This window comes from Anolis carolinensis, chromosome 5, assembly GCF_035594765.1.
Source record: "Anolis carolinensis isolate JA03-04 chromosome 5, rAnoCar3.1.pri, whole genome shotgun sequence".
Taxonomy (NCBI): Eukaryota; Metazoa; Chordata; class Lepidosauria; order Squamata; family Dactyloidae; genus Anolis; species Anolis carolinensis.
This window is the reverse complement of record NC_085845.1, coordinates 48,817,835-48,831,592: the sequence shown is the minus strand read 5'-3', so window position 1 is coordinate 48,831,592 and position 13,758 is coordinate 48,817,835. Positions and strand designations below refer to the sequence as shown.

At 41.9% G+C, this 13,758-nt stretch overlaps 1 protein-coding gene across 7 annotated transcripts in view; it reads left to right on the top strand.

Annotated features, from left to right (window-relative positions):
* Nucleotides 1-13,758, top strand: part of lrba (LPS responsive beige-like anchor protein) — a 424,775-nt gene that overhangs the window by 113,604 nt on the left and 297,413 nt on the right. For 6 of the 7 annotated variants that reach the window (XM_008111990.3, XM_008111989.3, XM_008111988.3 and 3 more), the window contains 3 exons: nt 4,917-4,995; nt 5,271-5,404; nt 12,618-12,679. In XM_008111990.3, coding sequence (XP_008110197.2) covers nt 4,917-4,995; nt 5,271-5,404; nt 12,618-12,679 — 275 coding nt within the window. The remainder of the gene's footprint in view (nt 1-4,916; nt 4,996-5,270; nt 5,405-12,617; nt 12,680-13,758) is intronic. The other variant, XM_008111987.3, reaches the window with a different exon arrangement.

The following is a 13,758-nucleotide window of genomic DNA, read 5'->3' as shown; positions in this document are numbered from 1 at the left end:
ACGTAGTCTTCTATGGGCACAGTTTGGGCACAGTCATTGAGAAAGCTTTCTGATGTGTCTTCACCAAACAAATTTGTTTATGGAGATAGATCCAAGAGAAAGCTTTGTCCCAAAGCATGGATCTCAAAGCTCAAACAGTCCCTTTGGGAAAGATAGTCTTTCACATAGTCTGGACACAAGCCATATAGAGCTTTACAGGTCATAAACAGTTTTGTCAATAGCTGGTGAAGATGTTAACAGGGTTGTTACATGTTCCAGGTACTATCCTTGGTCAGTAGTTCGTTCATAGTATTTTGAGTCCACTGAAGTTAGAACACTTTCTAAAGTCATCCCCATGTAGAGACTAAAGTTGCCTCTGTCCCATAACCAGGACAGAAGCTAGATTGAAATGCATCTCGATAATCTATATCACTGGAGCCCACGGTGGTGCAGTGGGTTAAACCCTTGTGCCGGCAGGGCTGATGACTTGAAGATTGGGTTGCTGACCTGAAGGTTGCCAGTTTGAATCCAACCCATAGAGAGTGTGGATGAGCACCCTCTATCAGCTCCAGCTCCATTTGGGGACATGAGAGAATCCTCCCACAAGGATGGTAAAACATTGAATCATCCAGGTGTCCCCTGGGCAACGCCCTTGTAGACAGCCAGTTCTCTCACACCAGAAGTGACTTTGAGTTTCTCAAGTAGCTTCTGACATGTCTCATTTAGGCAGACTGGAACAAGGCGTTAACTTTGGCTTGGCTGAAAGCTAAGAAGGGCAAGGAAATAAAAGACGTTTGATAGCTCATTTCTTTCCCAGTATCCTTCCACATCTTCAGACAGTTCAAATTGAAATATTTTCAGTAACAAGGGACAAGGAGAAGCCAAAGTTATGTTCACTGGACCTGAGCAATTGCAGCAGCCAAGTCAGGATAGATCAGAATAACGCTATATGCAGTGTGTGGTAAAAATTCCTCACACCTAACTATCAAGTTGTTTGTTTTCTCGTCTTATGGGATAAAGTATAAGAAGATCCAGGCTGTATGGATCCAAGGTTTTCCAGGCTCTTTGAAGTGGAGGGTTAGTTTGGAAGCAATCAACATCCTATAGTTGTCCTTTCTCCCACAGTGATAGAACTGTCTCTCCATTCTGTATTTCCTGCAGCCTGTTGCAATTCTAGTGGCTGGTGCCTTGTTGACATTCTCTCTGCACTCTCTATGAAATCCTTTGTTACTACCTGCTGCCTGGTTTAAAAAAACAAAACAAAAAAAACCCACCTGATATTCCTATCGTAGGAACTAGGAATAGCCTCCTCACCTAGAAAAATGAAAGTCTAGTTCTCACCCATAAAGTAATTTCCACAAAAAGTGTCACTGTCCTCAGCAGCAACCCTATTGGGAGCCTCAACCTGTAAGTATTTTTTACTCTTCTGTGGATGGGGCAGGTGGAAAACTACTAACTTACCATTAGCTGACCCAGTACCTGGAGGCTTAGAATGGGAAAGGAGATCTAGCTGGTAGGCAAAAGTCAACATGGACAGAGAGATAGCAGGAACAGGAAAGCAAATGTTCTACCTTATTTAGTTATAGGTAGTGGTACTTCTCCCACAAATACTGTTTCATATACAGTGCAATCCCTTATCCATGGTTGGACTTACCCATACTCCAAAAATATTTCTCCAGAAATGTTTATCCATCTCTCTAGTTCCTCCTGTGCAATTCTGTGATATTTTTCCAGACCAAACGAGTCATAGATTAACACTTGAGGACCTAGATAGACCAATAAATGGAAGTGTTTGTGGGCCTCTCTTGGGTCTCCGGTGTTATTGTATGGCATGCTTCCAGCCCAAGTAAAACCAAACTCCATGGTTTATTATTATTCACTATTTTGGGGATTCACAGTGGGGTGGGGTGTCTTGGAATGTATGTTTCATGAATGCGGGGCCATATTGCATTCCTAGGCAGACTAGTTTTTGAGATGATTAGTACTCAAGAGATAGTCATTGGGGGTTTTAACTATGATACTGTGTTTAATATATCTGACCAGAAGTGGAACTATTGTTTGGGCTCTCTTCCGCTTTCTCTGAGGCATTTGCTTAAATGAATTGTTACACTGCTGCATCACTTCTTCTGGTCTGCGTGGGAAATGTGACTTGAAGCAGCATGTGCTAGAATAAAAAAACCTTCATTTTAACTGGAAGTGTACCAAGTTCTGTAGCACTAACTGAGTTCTCTATCTCGTTAGAGTAAACCAAAACCATGTTGCTTTCTCTGAATGTCCCAAATCAGAAACTGATATCTCAAATAAACTTAATATAGTTCCTTTGCATTTATAGCTTGTCTCAGGCCCGTAGACAGGATTTTGTTTTGGGAGGGCCTGGGATTTTGGTTGGGGGGGGGGCTGAGTCTGAATGGGAGAGGGTCTCCCCTAGCAAACCTTTTGTATCGTTACCCCAATACCCCCATGCATATGGGATATATTGAGCATGGTGAGCAGATTATGATATGAATAAACATAACAGTTTAGATAATAAATGTAAGGCCTTCTCTCGGACCAACCTGAGAATTTCGGGCGGGGGGGGGGGGGCTGAAGCCCTTCAAGCCCCCCCCCCCCTCACCACCACCAGCTACATGCCTGGCTTGTCTTATCATGGAGGGACAGAGCTGGAAACAACATAAAAGCAAGAAAACCAATTAAAACGTATTGCAGGGTTTGTTTGATTTCTGAACTTTGTAATAGCTAGTGCAAACCGGCTGACTACAGGGAGCATACAACTCCTCTGTTGCAACAGCTCCATTGACTGCCAACATGTTTCCACACACAATTCAGAGTGCTGGTTTTTATGTACAAAGCCCTATACAGCTCTGGTCTAGGTTATCTGAAGGACTGTATCACTTTCTATGAACCTGGTAGATAATCTACAATCTACTGGGGAGGGCTTTCTCTCTGTCCCACCACCTGCTCAGGTGTGCTTAGTGGAAACACTGGAGAGGGCCTTTTCGGTGGCTACTCCCGGTCTGTGGAACTCGGTCCCAAAAGAGACCAGAATGCCCTATTCCTGCTGGCCTTCTTGATCAAGACCATCTTCTTGGTCAAGATTTTCTTCTTCCAGCAGGCATTTGGGAAAGGATAAGAGGCATTCTGCTGGTTAACAATGGGTGGAATCAGGGTTGTATGTGTACGTTTTTAGGGCTATTTGAAGTATATTTTGTTATATTTTCATCTATTTTACCTTTATGCATAATATACTATTTAATTGTTGCTAAACATCTGTATTGCACCTTTTAAACCATGGTCATAACCAAAGTGTGGGATTGTTAGCCACCTTGCATCTCCACAGGGAGAAAGGTGGGGTATAAATAAAGTTAATCATAATAATTATTATTATAATTGTTTCTGTCTTTCACAAATATAAAAACTTCTTAAAGCTAACATAAAAATGTAAACATGGCTGTCAGAATTCCAAGGCAAGGCTATATGCCAATTGTTTTAAATTTATAATTGTATATACCAGTGGTTCCCAAACTTATTTGGCCTGCTGCCCCCTTTCCAGGAAAAATATGACTCGGCGCCCCCTGGAAAGGGGTGTGTGGCTTAGAGGGGTGGGCGTGACTCCTGGTCAAGAGGGCGGGGCTGAGCCTCTCTCCTAGTTCAAGATCCAGGGCTGTGAGGGGAGGTGGGTGGGGCCACAAATGGGCGGCCAGGACTGGGATGGGCGGACTTACGAGCTCTGAGGCAGGGTTGAGCTTCTATCCTTGTCCTGCGGCGCCTGCCAGGACACAGGAGGTGGGGCTAGAGAAGAGGGCGGGGCCTCCTCCGAAGTGCCTGACGGGGTTGAACCTCTATACCCCGCCCCCGTGTTCTAACAAGCGCCTCAGGGGAGGCATACAGAGGCTCAGCCCTGTTTCGCGCTCTTGGGAAGAGGCCCCGCCCGCACCCCTAGCCCCACCCTTTAGTCCTAAAATTTATTTATTTATTTACAGTATTTAAAAGGCCCCTCAGGGGAGGCATACAGAGGCTCAGCCCTGTCTCGTGCTCTTGGGAAGAGGCCCCGCCCCCACCCCTAGCCCCACCCTTTAGTCCTAAAATTTATTTATTTACAGTATTTAAAAGGCCCCTCAGGAGAGGTATAGAGGCTCAGCCCTGCCTCAGGCTCTTGGAAGGAGGCCCTGTCCCCTTCCCTAGCTCCGCTCTCTGTGTCCCAACAAGCACCTCAGGAGAGGTATAGATTCTCAGCCCTGTCTCGGGTTCTTGGGAAGAAGCCACACCAACTCCTCTAGCTCCGCCCCCTTTGTGTCCTAACAGGCACCTCAGGTGCTCTGCCCTGTCTCCGGCACTTGGGAAGAGGCCCTGCCCCTCCTCTGGCCCCGGCCCCGTGTCCTAATAGGTGCCATCACTGCCCCCCTGGATCGCTCCAGTGCCCACCGGGGGGCGGTAGCGCCCACTTTGGGAATCAGTGGTATATACCATACGTAAATGAGTTTTGCATCTAAGTCTTTGATGCAGAAATCATTTTGCATAGTACAGATCTTCTCAACCAAGTATTGAAAAACTGGACGGAAGCAAGTGATGAAATGTATTTCAAAAGATGCAAAAAATAATATTGATAGTTTTGCATGTGTACATATATTGGGCAAATTAGCTTGAAATTGTACCCACTAGTTTTACCTATATCTTTTGCATATACAAACATAGCTATCACCCACTATAACAGAACATATGCTTTTGTTCTTAACAGTCCCATGTTTCAATTTGTTGCCTCTTTAGTTAAAAGCATTTTGGATAGTTAGACTGGTAAAGACCTTTGCCAATGACTATGAAAAGCTCCTATCACTAAGAGTAGACTATGCTGAACAAGATGGATCAATGGTCTGACATGGTTTATAGTCACTTCATATGTTCATGTACTATGTAAATTATTAACACAAGTAATTTTGCAGGCAGTGGATCATCGAATTCAAGGTTACCATCTGTTCCTACAGTTTCTTCTGTGCCCGAGGATTCTGCTTCAAACATGAGGTATTTTTTAAAACAATGTGAGTTTTTTTTAACTGAGGTTATCACTTTCCTATTTATTTAAGTAATTAAGGGATTCACTCTACACTTCTTTCTTCTGAGGTCAGTAGGAAGTTTAGATTTCTATCACTCCTACTGTAAAGCAAATGAAAAAAAAATTAAATACAGTGGTGATTGACTTATTTTCTTAGGCACTCTTATTGATGCATTTTGTACAGTGCATTTTTTCTCCTTGCAGAATTTTAGATTTGTTCTTTTTAATTTTGTCCTTTTCTTAGTATTACAGAGAGACTTGAGCATGCTCTGGAAAAGGCTGCCCCTCTTCTGAGGGAGATATTTGTGGATTTTGCTCCTTTTCTTTCTCGTACACTTTTGGGTAGCCATGGGCAAGAGCTACTGATAGAAGGTACAAGTAAGTTTCCCTTTTCTATGCTTTTTAAAGATTAAGTACTGTAGTTTTAATTTTAACGTTTTAAAAATGCACAGTTTGACACTGGAGGCTGACATCAGCATTTTAGTTATTTTTTAACTACAGCAAATAACCTAATGTTCATACCATCTGAGAACATCTGGGTCCCTCTGGGGAGAAGAACGGTATATAAATTAAATAAATAAACAAACAAACATACATGTCTATAGGCCTATCATCAAGAGTTATATTATAACTAGCTGTGCCCGGCCACGCATTGCTGTGGTGAAGTCTGGTGGTATGGGAAATAAAGTATTGAGGAATTGGTGGTAGTTAAGGTAAAGGGTAAAGGTTTTCCCCTGATGTTAAGTCCAGTCGTGTCCGACTCTGGGGGTTGGTGCTCATCTCCATTTCTAAGCCGAAGAGCCGGCGTTGTCCGTAGACTCTTCCAAGGTCATGTGGGATGACTGCATGGAGTGGCGTTACCTTCCCGCCGGAGCAGTACCTGTTGATGCACTCACATTTGCATGTTTTCGAACTTCTGGGTTGGCAGAAGCTGGGGCTAACAGTGGGGTCTCTCTCCGCTCCCCCAATTCAAACTTGCGGCCTTTCGGTCCAGAAGTTCAGCAGCTCAGCGCTTTAACACGCTGTGCCATCAGGGGATATTATTTCCTAAAGGTTGTGAATATACAATATTTCTGATTGGTTTTTTTTGTCTGTTGGAGGCAAGTATGAATGCTGCAAATAGGAAAAATGATTAGGATGTAATGGCCTTGCAGCTTTAAAGCCTGGCTGTTTCCTCCCCGAGTAAATTTTTTGTTGGGAGGTGTTAGCTGGCCCTGATTGTTTCATGTCTGGAATTCCCTTGTTTTCAGAGTGGTGTTCTTTGCGATATTTTATGTGCTTCTACTGTCTGTGGCCTTGAGAAAACAGAGGATTGACAGACTTTGATGATGGGAATATTTTGTTGGGAGGTGTTAGCTGGCCCTGATTGTTTCCTGTGTAGAATTCCCCTGTTTTCAGAGTGTTGTTCTTTATTTAGTGTTCTGATTTTAGAGATTGTATTGTTCTGTTTTATTATACCACATTAATTTTTATATATTCTGATTTTAGTGTTTTTGAATACTTGGAACCAGATTGTATTCATTTTCACGGTTGACCGCAACACAATAATAATAATAATAATAATAATAATAATAATAATAATAATAATAATAGTAATGATAGTAATAATAATGACTTTGGTAATACACAGTGCTTCACTCCCTTCTCAGCTTCCTTTCTGGAAGAATCCTTTCTTGGGAGGTGTTAGCTGGCCCTGATTGTTTCCTTTGTGGAATTTCCAATTTTCCTGCTTTCAGACTGTTGGTCTTTATTTACTGTCCCGGTTTTAGAGATTATATTGTTCTGCATTATTCTATCCCAGTAATTATTTCATATTAAAGTAGAATCTCACTTATCCAACATTCGCTTATACAATGTTCTGGATTATCCAACGAAGTCTGCCTTTTCATAAGCAATGTTTTTGTAGTCAGTGTTTTAAATTCATTGTGATATTTTAGTGGTAAATTTGTAAATACAGTACAGTAGAGTCTCACTTATCCAACATAAAAGGGCCGGCAGAATGTTGGATAAGCAAATATGTTGGATAATAAGGAGGCATTAAGGAAAAGCCTATTAAACATCAAATTAGGTTATGATTTTACAAATGAAGCACCAAAACATCATGTTAGACAACACATTTGGTAGAAAAAGTAGTTCAATGCGCTGTGTAGTAATTACTGTATTTATGAATTTAGCACCAAAATATCACGATATATTGAAAACATTGACTACAAAAATGCATTGGATAATCCAGAACATTGGATAAGCAAGTGTTGGATAAGTGAGACTATACTGTAATTACAACATAGCATTACTGAGCATTGAACTACTTTTTCTGTCAAATTTGTTGTATAATATGATGTTTTGATGCTTAATTTGTATAACGATTACCTAATTTGATGTTTAATTGGCTTTTCCTAAATCCCTTCTTATTATCCAACATATTCACTTATCCTGCCGGCCTGTTTATGTTGGATAAGTGAGACTCTACTGCATATTGATAATCTTATATTATCTGTTTAGAACTGGATTATATGAGGCCCCTTCTTCACAGCTGTATAAAATGCACACTGAAGTGGATTATATGGTAGTGTGGACTCAAGATAATCCAGTGCAAAGCAGATAATATAAGATTATAAATGGGTTATATAGCTGTGTGGAAGGGCCTTGAGTCTACACTGCCATATAATCCAGTGTAAATTAGATAATCTGTGGAAGAGACCTAAGTGAGGCCTAAATCTGCCTGTCCCCTAACTGAACCCTGGCTGTCCTTTGGCTGAGTTGGTTGCTAGGAGACGAAGTGGGCAGAGATTAGCCCTCTAAACTGGCAGCAATTGGATAAAAGCAATTATTGCTCTCCCTCTAATTAGGACTTTATTTTTCTTTTCTTTTTGTTGTATCAACCTAGAGGCGTGGATGATGGGTTGTGTTGTCAAATTTCGAGGTTGGGCGGCCTGTAGTTTTGTTGTTTTGTGGGTTGCCGTGATGCCATCACTCATTTATATATATAGATTATGGCATTGTTTTTCTACTGCTATGGTTCCATAGAACCTCTTGCATGCATCAAGTGTTTCCATGTAATATAGAGTGGTTGAACCTGCTCTTTCAGATATTGTTTCAGAGAGTGTCCAGCTTTTAGGTTCAATCTTTCATATGACCTCGTCAGACAGGCTTCTTGGTCCGAGCTACGTCGCTTGTTCTCCCCTTTCACGATGGAGCTCATTACATCCACAAAAGGGAGAGCAAGCGGTGTATGCCATAGCCACCCATGGCAAGACGGGCCATCTGTCGGGGGTGCTTTGAATGCGATTTTCCTGCTTCTTGGCAGGTGGTTGCACTGGAAGGCCCATGAGGTCTCTTCCAACTCTCTGATTCTATCATTCTATGATTCCCATGTTGCCTTACCAGCAATGGGGGGAAGCCGGGTGGCGATGCTTCCTCCCATGGGATGAAGGAAAGGGTAAGTTGTGTGGTGCAGGGTGTGGAGCGATGGCTTCTCCACACTCCCTGCCAGGAGCCCATGGATTAATCCTAATGTGTGGTGAATCCATGGGCCTTTGTGATGAGTTCCATAGATTGCAAACTGAGGAGAGGGATAGTTGAAAACCCATTATATGTTCAGTACCACGGATCGTTAGTTCTCTCTCAGCCACTTAAATGTTTTAAGGCAGGGGTGGCAAACTCATTTTCACCTAGGGCCACATCAGCCTTATGGTTGCCTTCAAAGGACCGGTTGTAATTGTAAGACTGTATAAATGTAACTGTGTTGCCCTGGCATTGAAAACTTCGAGGGACAGATAAAATGACGTTGCAGTCCAGGTTTGGCCCATCCAATAAGCCACTTGGCTTACAACAGAGTGGGCAGATGGTGGTCTTTCGCAGGGCAGGGCTCAAGTCTACTCTAGCCTTAGGAGGCAGAAATCATTTGTGAAGGAGACAATCAGGTTTAAAAGGTTTGTACTTCCTCTGTGATTTAAAAAAATAATAAAAGGACTCAACTCTATTCATTTTTCCTTGCGAGTTTTGATGTCCAGTTTCTGTTATTTTCCTAATTTTTTATACTATGCACCAAAACCTCTCCCTTTCAGAAACTTATTCTTTATGTGTTGAGGGTGATATGAATGGTAGCTGAGGGGCATTAGTGTACTCTGCCTTTGCATGTGTTTTACACAGTTTTGGAACACTCCTTTCTTGATTGTATGCAAATGGAGGTCATTAGAAAAACATAGAAGCAAGTGTCTCAGTGCTGAATAAAAGTATATTTCACTGTGATCACTTAGCATAGTTGTTTTTAAAATGGCTTTCTATATACAACTTTGATTGGCAGAATAATACCTGGTGTTTCAAGAGTTTGGTAGCAAAATCTGATTGTAAAGATGATCCCATCAGCAGGGCCGTAGCCAGAAAAATTTTTCGGGAGGGGTTTTGAAAATTTGGGGGGGGGGATTGAACCCCTAGCACCCCCCCCCCCCCCGCTACAAACCTGTCAATATCTGCTTGAGATAGTGCCTGGAGGGACTCTTAATGTTTTGCGTCTCATAGACTTAGCATGGGGATTTGGTTAACCAGTTAAAATTCATGAGTAAACCAGGTTTTTTTTATAACCTGAAAAATTTCGGGGGGGGGGGGGGGTTGAACCCCTACCCCCCCCCCCCTCGCTACAGGCCTGCCCATCAGTGTTTCTGTTGTTGGGTATTTCACAGAATAGTTATCATTTAAAAAGAGTAGAAGCAGCCACATTTTGAAGGAGCAACTTTTAAACAAGCTTGGGACTGTTAATAACTTTGACATTTTGAAAGAAGCATTCTAACTTTCATTGTGTTTTTATTTTGTAATCATTTATGTTGCCTTGAATAACTCAGCTATAAGATGACTCATAAAGTGAATTTTAAACATCTTTTCTAAGCTTAATGTTTATTTTAAAGTGTGAAGTAATATCATTTGGTCATATGTTACGCTATTTGTTAGGAAAAAAGCCAGTCTTTGCTTTCGTTTTTTAAGAATGTTCCCATTAGAAAATGTGTAAGGATGTGAGTTAACTACAATTCCCAAAAATCTTGGGTCAACCCTCCCAAAACTCCCCCACTTGGCTATGTTTGGTCTGTGTGACAAATTTTGTCCAGTTTTGTCATCTGCTGAATTCAGTATTTTCTGGATAACGGTGAACTACAACTCCCAGATTCTTAGAGAAATCACACCGAAACTGCTCCATTATTCACAGTTGGCCATCTTGGGTCTATGTGCTAAGTTTGGTCCAGATCCATCACTTGCTGGATTCAGTGTTCTCAGAATATGGGTGAACTATAACTCTTTGATGCCAAGGTCAGTAATCCCAAGTTGGCAGCGCTGGGTCTGTGTGCCAAGTTTGGTCCAGATCCATCATTGTTGGGATTCAGAAGGCTCACGGAATACAGGTGAACTATAACTCCCAGAATTAAAGGTCAATCACCCCTGAAGTCCACCAGTGTTCCCAGTTGGCCATGTTGAATTTGTGTGCCAAGTTTGGTCCAGATCCGTCATCAGATGGGTTCAGTGTTCTCTGAATACGGGTGAACTCTAACTCCTGGATGTCAAGGTTAATCACCCCAAACCCCGCCAGTATGCAAAGTTGGCCAAGTGTGCCAAATTAACTCCAGGTCCATCGTTGCTGCAGTTTAGAAGGCTCATAGATTCCAGTCCCTACATAAATCATGGTAAATTCTCCCCAAACCACTCCAGTCTGTTCAGTTGTTGATCAATTTCTCTGTTTGCTGTGTGCCATAGAAAAGAGTAGGGAAGGGTTAAGGGAGAGGTAGTGGGCTGTGTCATGCAAATGGAGAGAGAAAGGAACACTGGGATGTGCTCACTGTCACCTGCAATGTCCTTGGAGAGAGTGACTTGGTGGCTCCTCAGCACTGGGAACTATAGCCTGTTTGTGGAGGCCGGAGGCTGTCTGTGTGAGCGGACACACATACCACATACACATATACAGATTTTCACTTTTATTATGTGTATAGATTGCTGAAGCAGTGTTAACTACATATAGGCTGAGTATCTCCCATTTGGAATTCCAAAATCCAAAATACTCCAAAATGTAAAATTGTCCTCATGGCTGATTGAGATGATGATACCTTTGCTTTCAAATGGTCCAAAGGACACAAATGTTGCATCATGCACAAACTTATTAAAATATTGTGTAAAATGACCTTCAGGCTATGTGTATGTCATAAACAGAAACGAATTTTGTGTGTATACCTGGATACTATCTTGAAGAATAACTCATGATCTACATACATAAAAGGTAAAGGTTTCCCCTGACGTTAAGTCCAGTCATGTCTGACTCTGGGGGTTGGTGCTCATCTCCATTTCTAAGCCGAAGAGCCGGCGTTGTTCGTAGACACCTCCAAGGTCATGTGGCCGGCATGACTGCATGATCTACATACATACAAATGCAGATACTCCTAAATCTGAAAAAATACAAAATCTAAAATATTTCTGATCCCAAACATTTCAGATAAATGAGACTCACCATGTATTAGGTAGATTAGAAGGATACACATTTTATAGTGAATTTTTAATCCATCATTTTATAAAAATGATTCAATAACGTATACTCCAGTAAGATGATAAGACGGATGCATACATACATTATATTGCATTGCATTGGAAGTCATCAGAGTCTGAACAGTATTTTTACACATGGTTGCCCTAGAGAAGGCTCATTATTGTCCCTCTCTGAGAGGATGAGTAAAATGTCTACTTGAGATTTCACCCACACTTTCCAAAGATGGTTATAATCCAGTAAATTTCTGATTTGGCTTGTTTCCTAAGTTTCTTAGTTTTATTATTGATTCCAAAGAACAGCCAAAACAACAACAACAACAAAAAACCCCAGTTCTTCAGATGTTGAAGCGCAATGAAAAGAACCTCCACCATCCAAGGCCACGAAAACACCTTTGAATGTTATAATAGGGAAATAGCATGAAGTGTGAATTGCTAGTAATAACCAAATTAGTTCATAAACTAATCACAAATGTATAGGTTACAGCTTGCACTCCCCTCCCCCCCCCCCAAGGTTTAGGTGAGGGTCAAGGGTCAAAGTACTAATAAGAGTGTTTGGGATGTCTGCTGCCATGAAACAAAATGGAAACTTGATTGATAGCTGGAGGGCTGAAGGGAGAGAGCTCAATGGAGAAAGCAAAGGTCATAGAGCCATTTCCCTTCTCTGCATATATAATGATCAATCCACTCCAAGGTGAAGAAATGTAAGTACTATAAATCAATATACCATATGCTATGTAAGCTTTTATTAACTTGAAACACAAATATTTATGTAATGTCAGTTAAATAGCTCCAGGGCATCTTTTTATATCAGAATTCTCTATGACAGTGATAAAAGTGATGCTTGCTTTTAGCACATTTCATACTGGTGTATTAGCATTTGGATGCTAAAGTACAATGAAGCTTTATAATTTCTTGTTTTGTTGGTCTACAAACAGTAATAATACTAACTGACCTGAAATATCAGAATACAGTATACTCCTTTTCAGCAAATATCAAAAGGTAGTAAATATAAGACTGGCAAAATAATTACAAGCAGATCACTGAATTATTTTTTTCCCTTCCTTTTTAGGTCTGGTGTGCATGAAATCCAGTAGTTCTGTTGTCGAGTTGGTTATGCTGCTTTGCTCTCAGGTGAGTTCCAGTTGGCCTGAAATTGATCTGGCATTGGGGGAGGGAGCTTCATAAATGATACATTACAGTTCTGTTCATAGCAGAAGGGATTTATCTTTTTGGACACACCCTTAGCCTTAACTTGGATGATGTTACTTACTTTTACTCCCCAACTCTGCATATATGTCTCTTTTCTTCACCTCCTGCTGCTATATCATCCCTGCTGTGTTGGTCTTCATTTAGAAAAAAAAGTCCAAATCAAAATTACTGATCATGCTGTTCCTGGACAAACCTACTTGAGGGTCTTCTAGCTGCTAAAGATGGTCACTTTCCAGCAGGTTTCCCAAACATGCCATCCTCACCATGTGTTGGAATACATCTATGATCATCCCTAGGAATACTCATGCTGGCCATGGATGATTTCAATTGTCTTCCAAGATAACACTTCCAAGATAAGACTTCAGTTGTTATCTTACAGATCTAGCTGGGGATTGATGCTTCTGTTGGGGTGGGAATCATGCGGACATCTAGATATTGTTGGACTTTAAATCACAAGAATTCTACCCAGCATAGTCAATAGTGAAAATGTTGGGAGTTGCATTGCAGCAACATCTGGAGAACTGCATGAGCATCACTCCTTGCAGAAAAAGAGTTATACAGTGTTCCACCACTACTTCGCGGTTCGCTTATCGCAGACTCGCTGTTTTGCGGAATATTTATTTATTTATTTATTTGCCCACTCCATTGCTGCTTTTAATAGTTAAGTGGCTTTTCTCCCCCTTGCAAGCCCTGGGGAGAGTGAAGCCTTTCCTACCGGTGCCGGCGGGCCCCTTGCTTTGTGCCTTCCATGTTACCCTGGCTGCCTCTGCTCCTGCAGCCTTGGGAAGAAGAGTGAGGGCGGGCGGCAGCAGAGGAGGCTGAAAGAGGCCCCAGGATGGGACTTCCGAGTCCCTCTTCCAAGTCCTTCATGTTTCCCGGCGTGGCTGGCTGGAGCGCCAACAGAAAAAGGAGCCTGGCCGCCCGCCCTCACTCTTCTTCCCTGGCTGCAGGAGCAGAGGCAGCCAGGGCAAAATGACAGGCACAAAGCAAGGGGCCCGCTG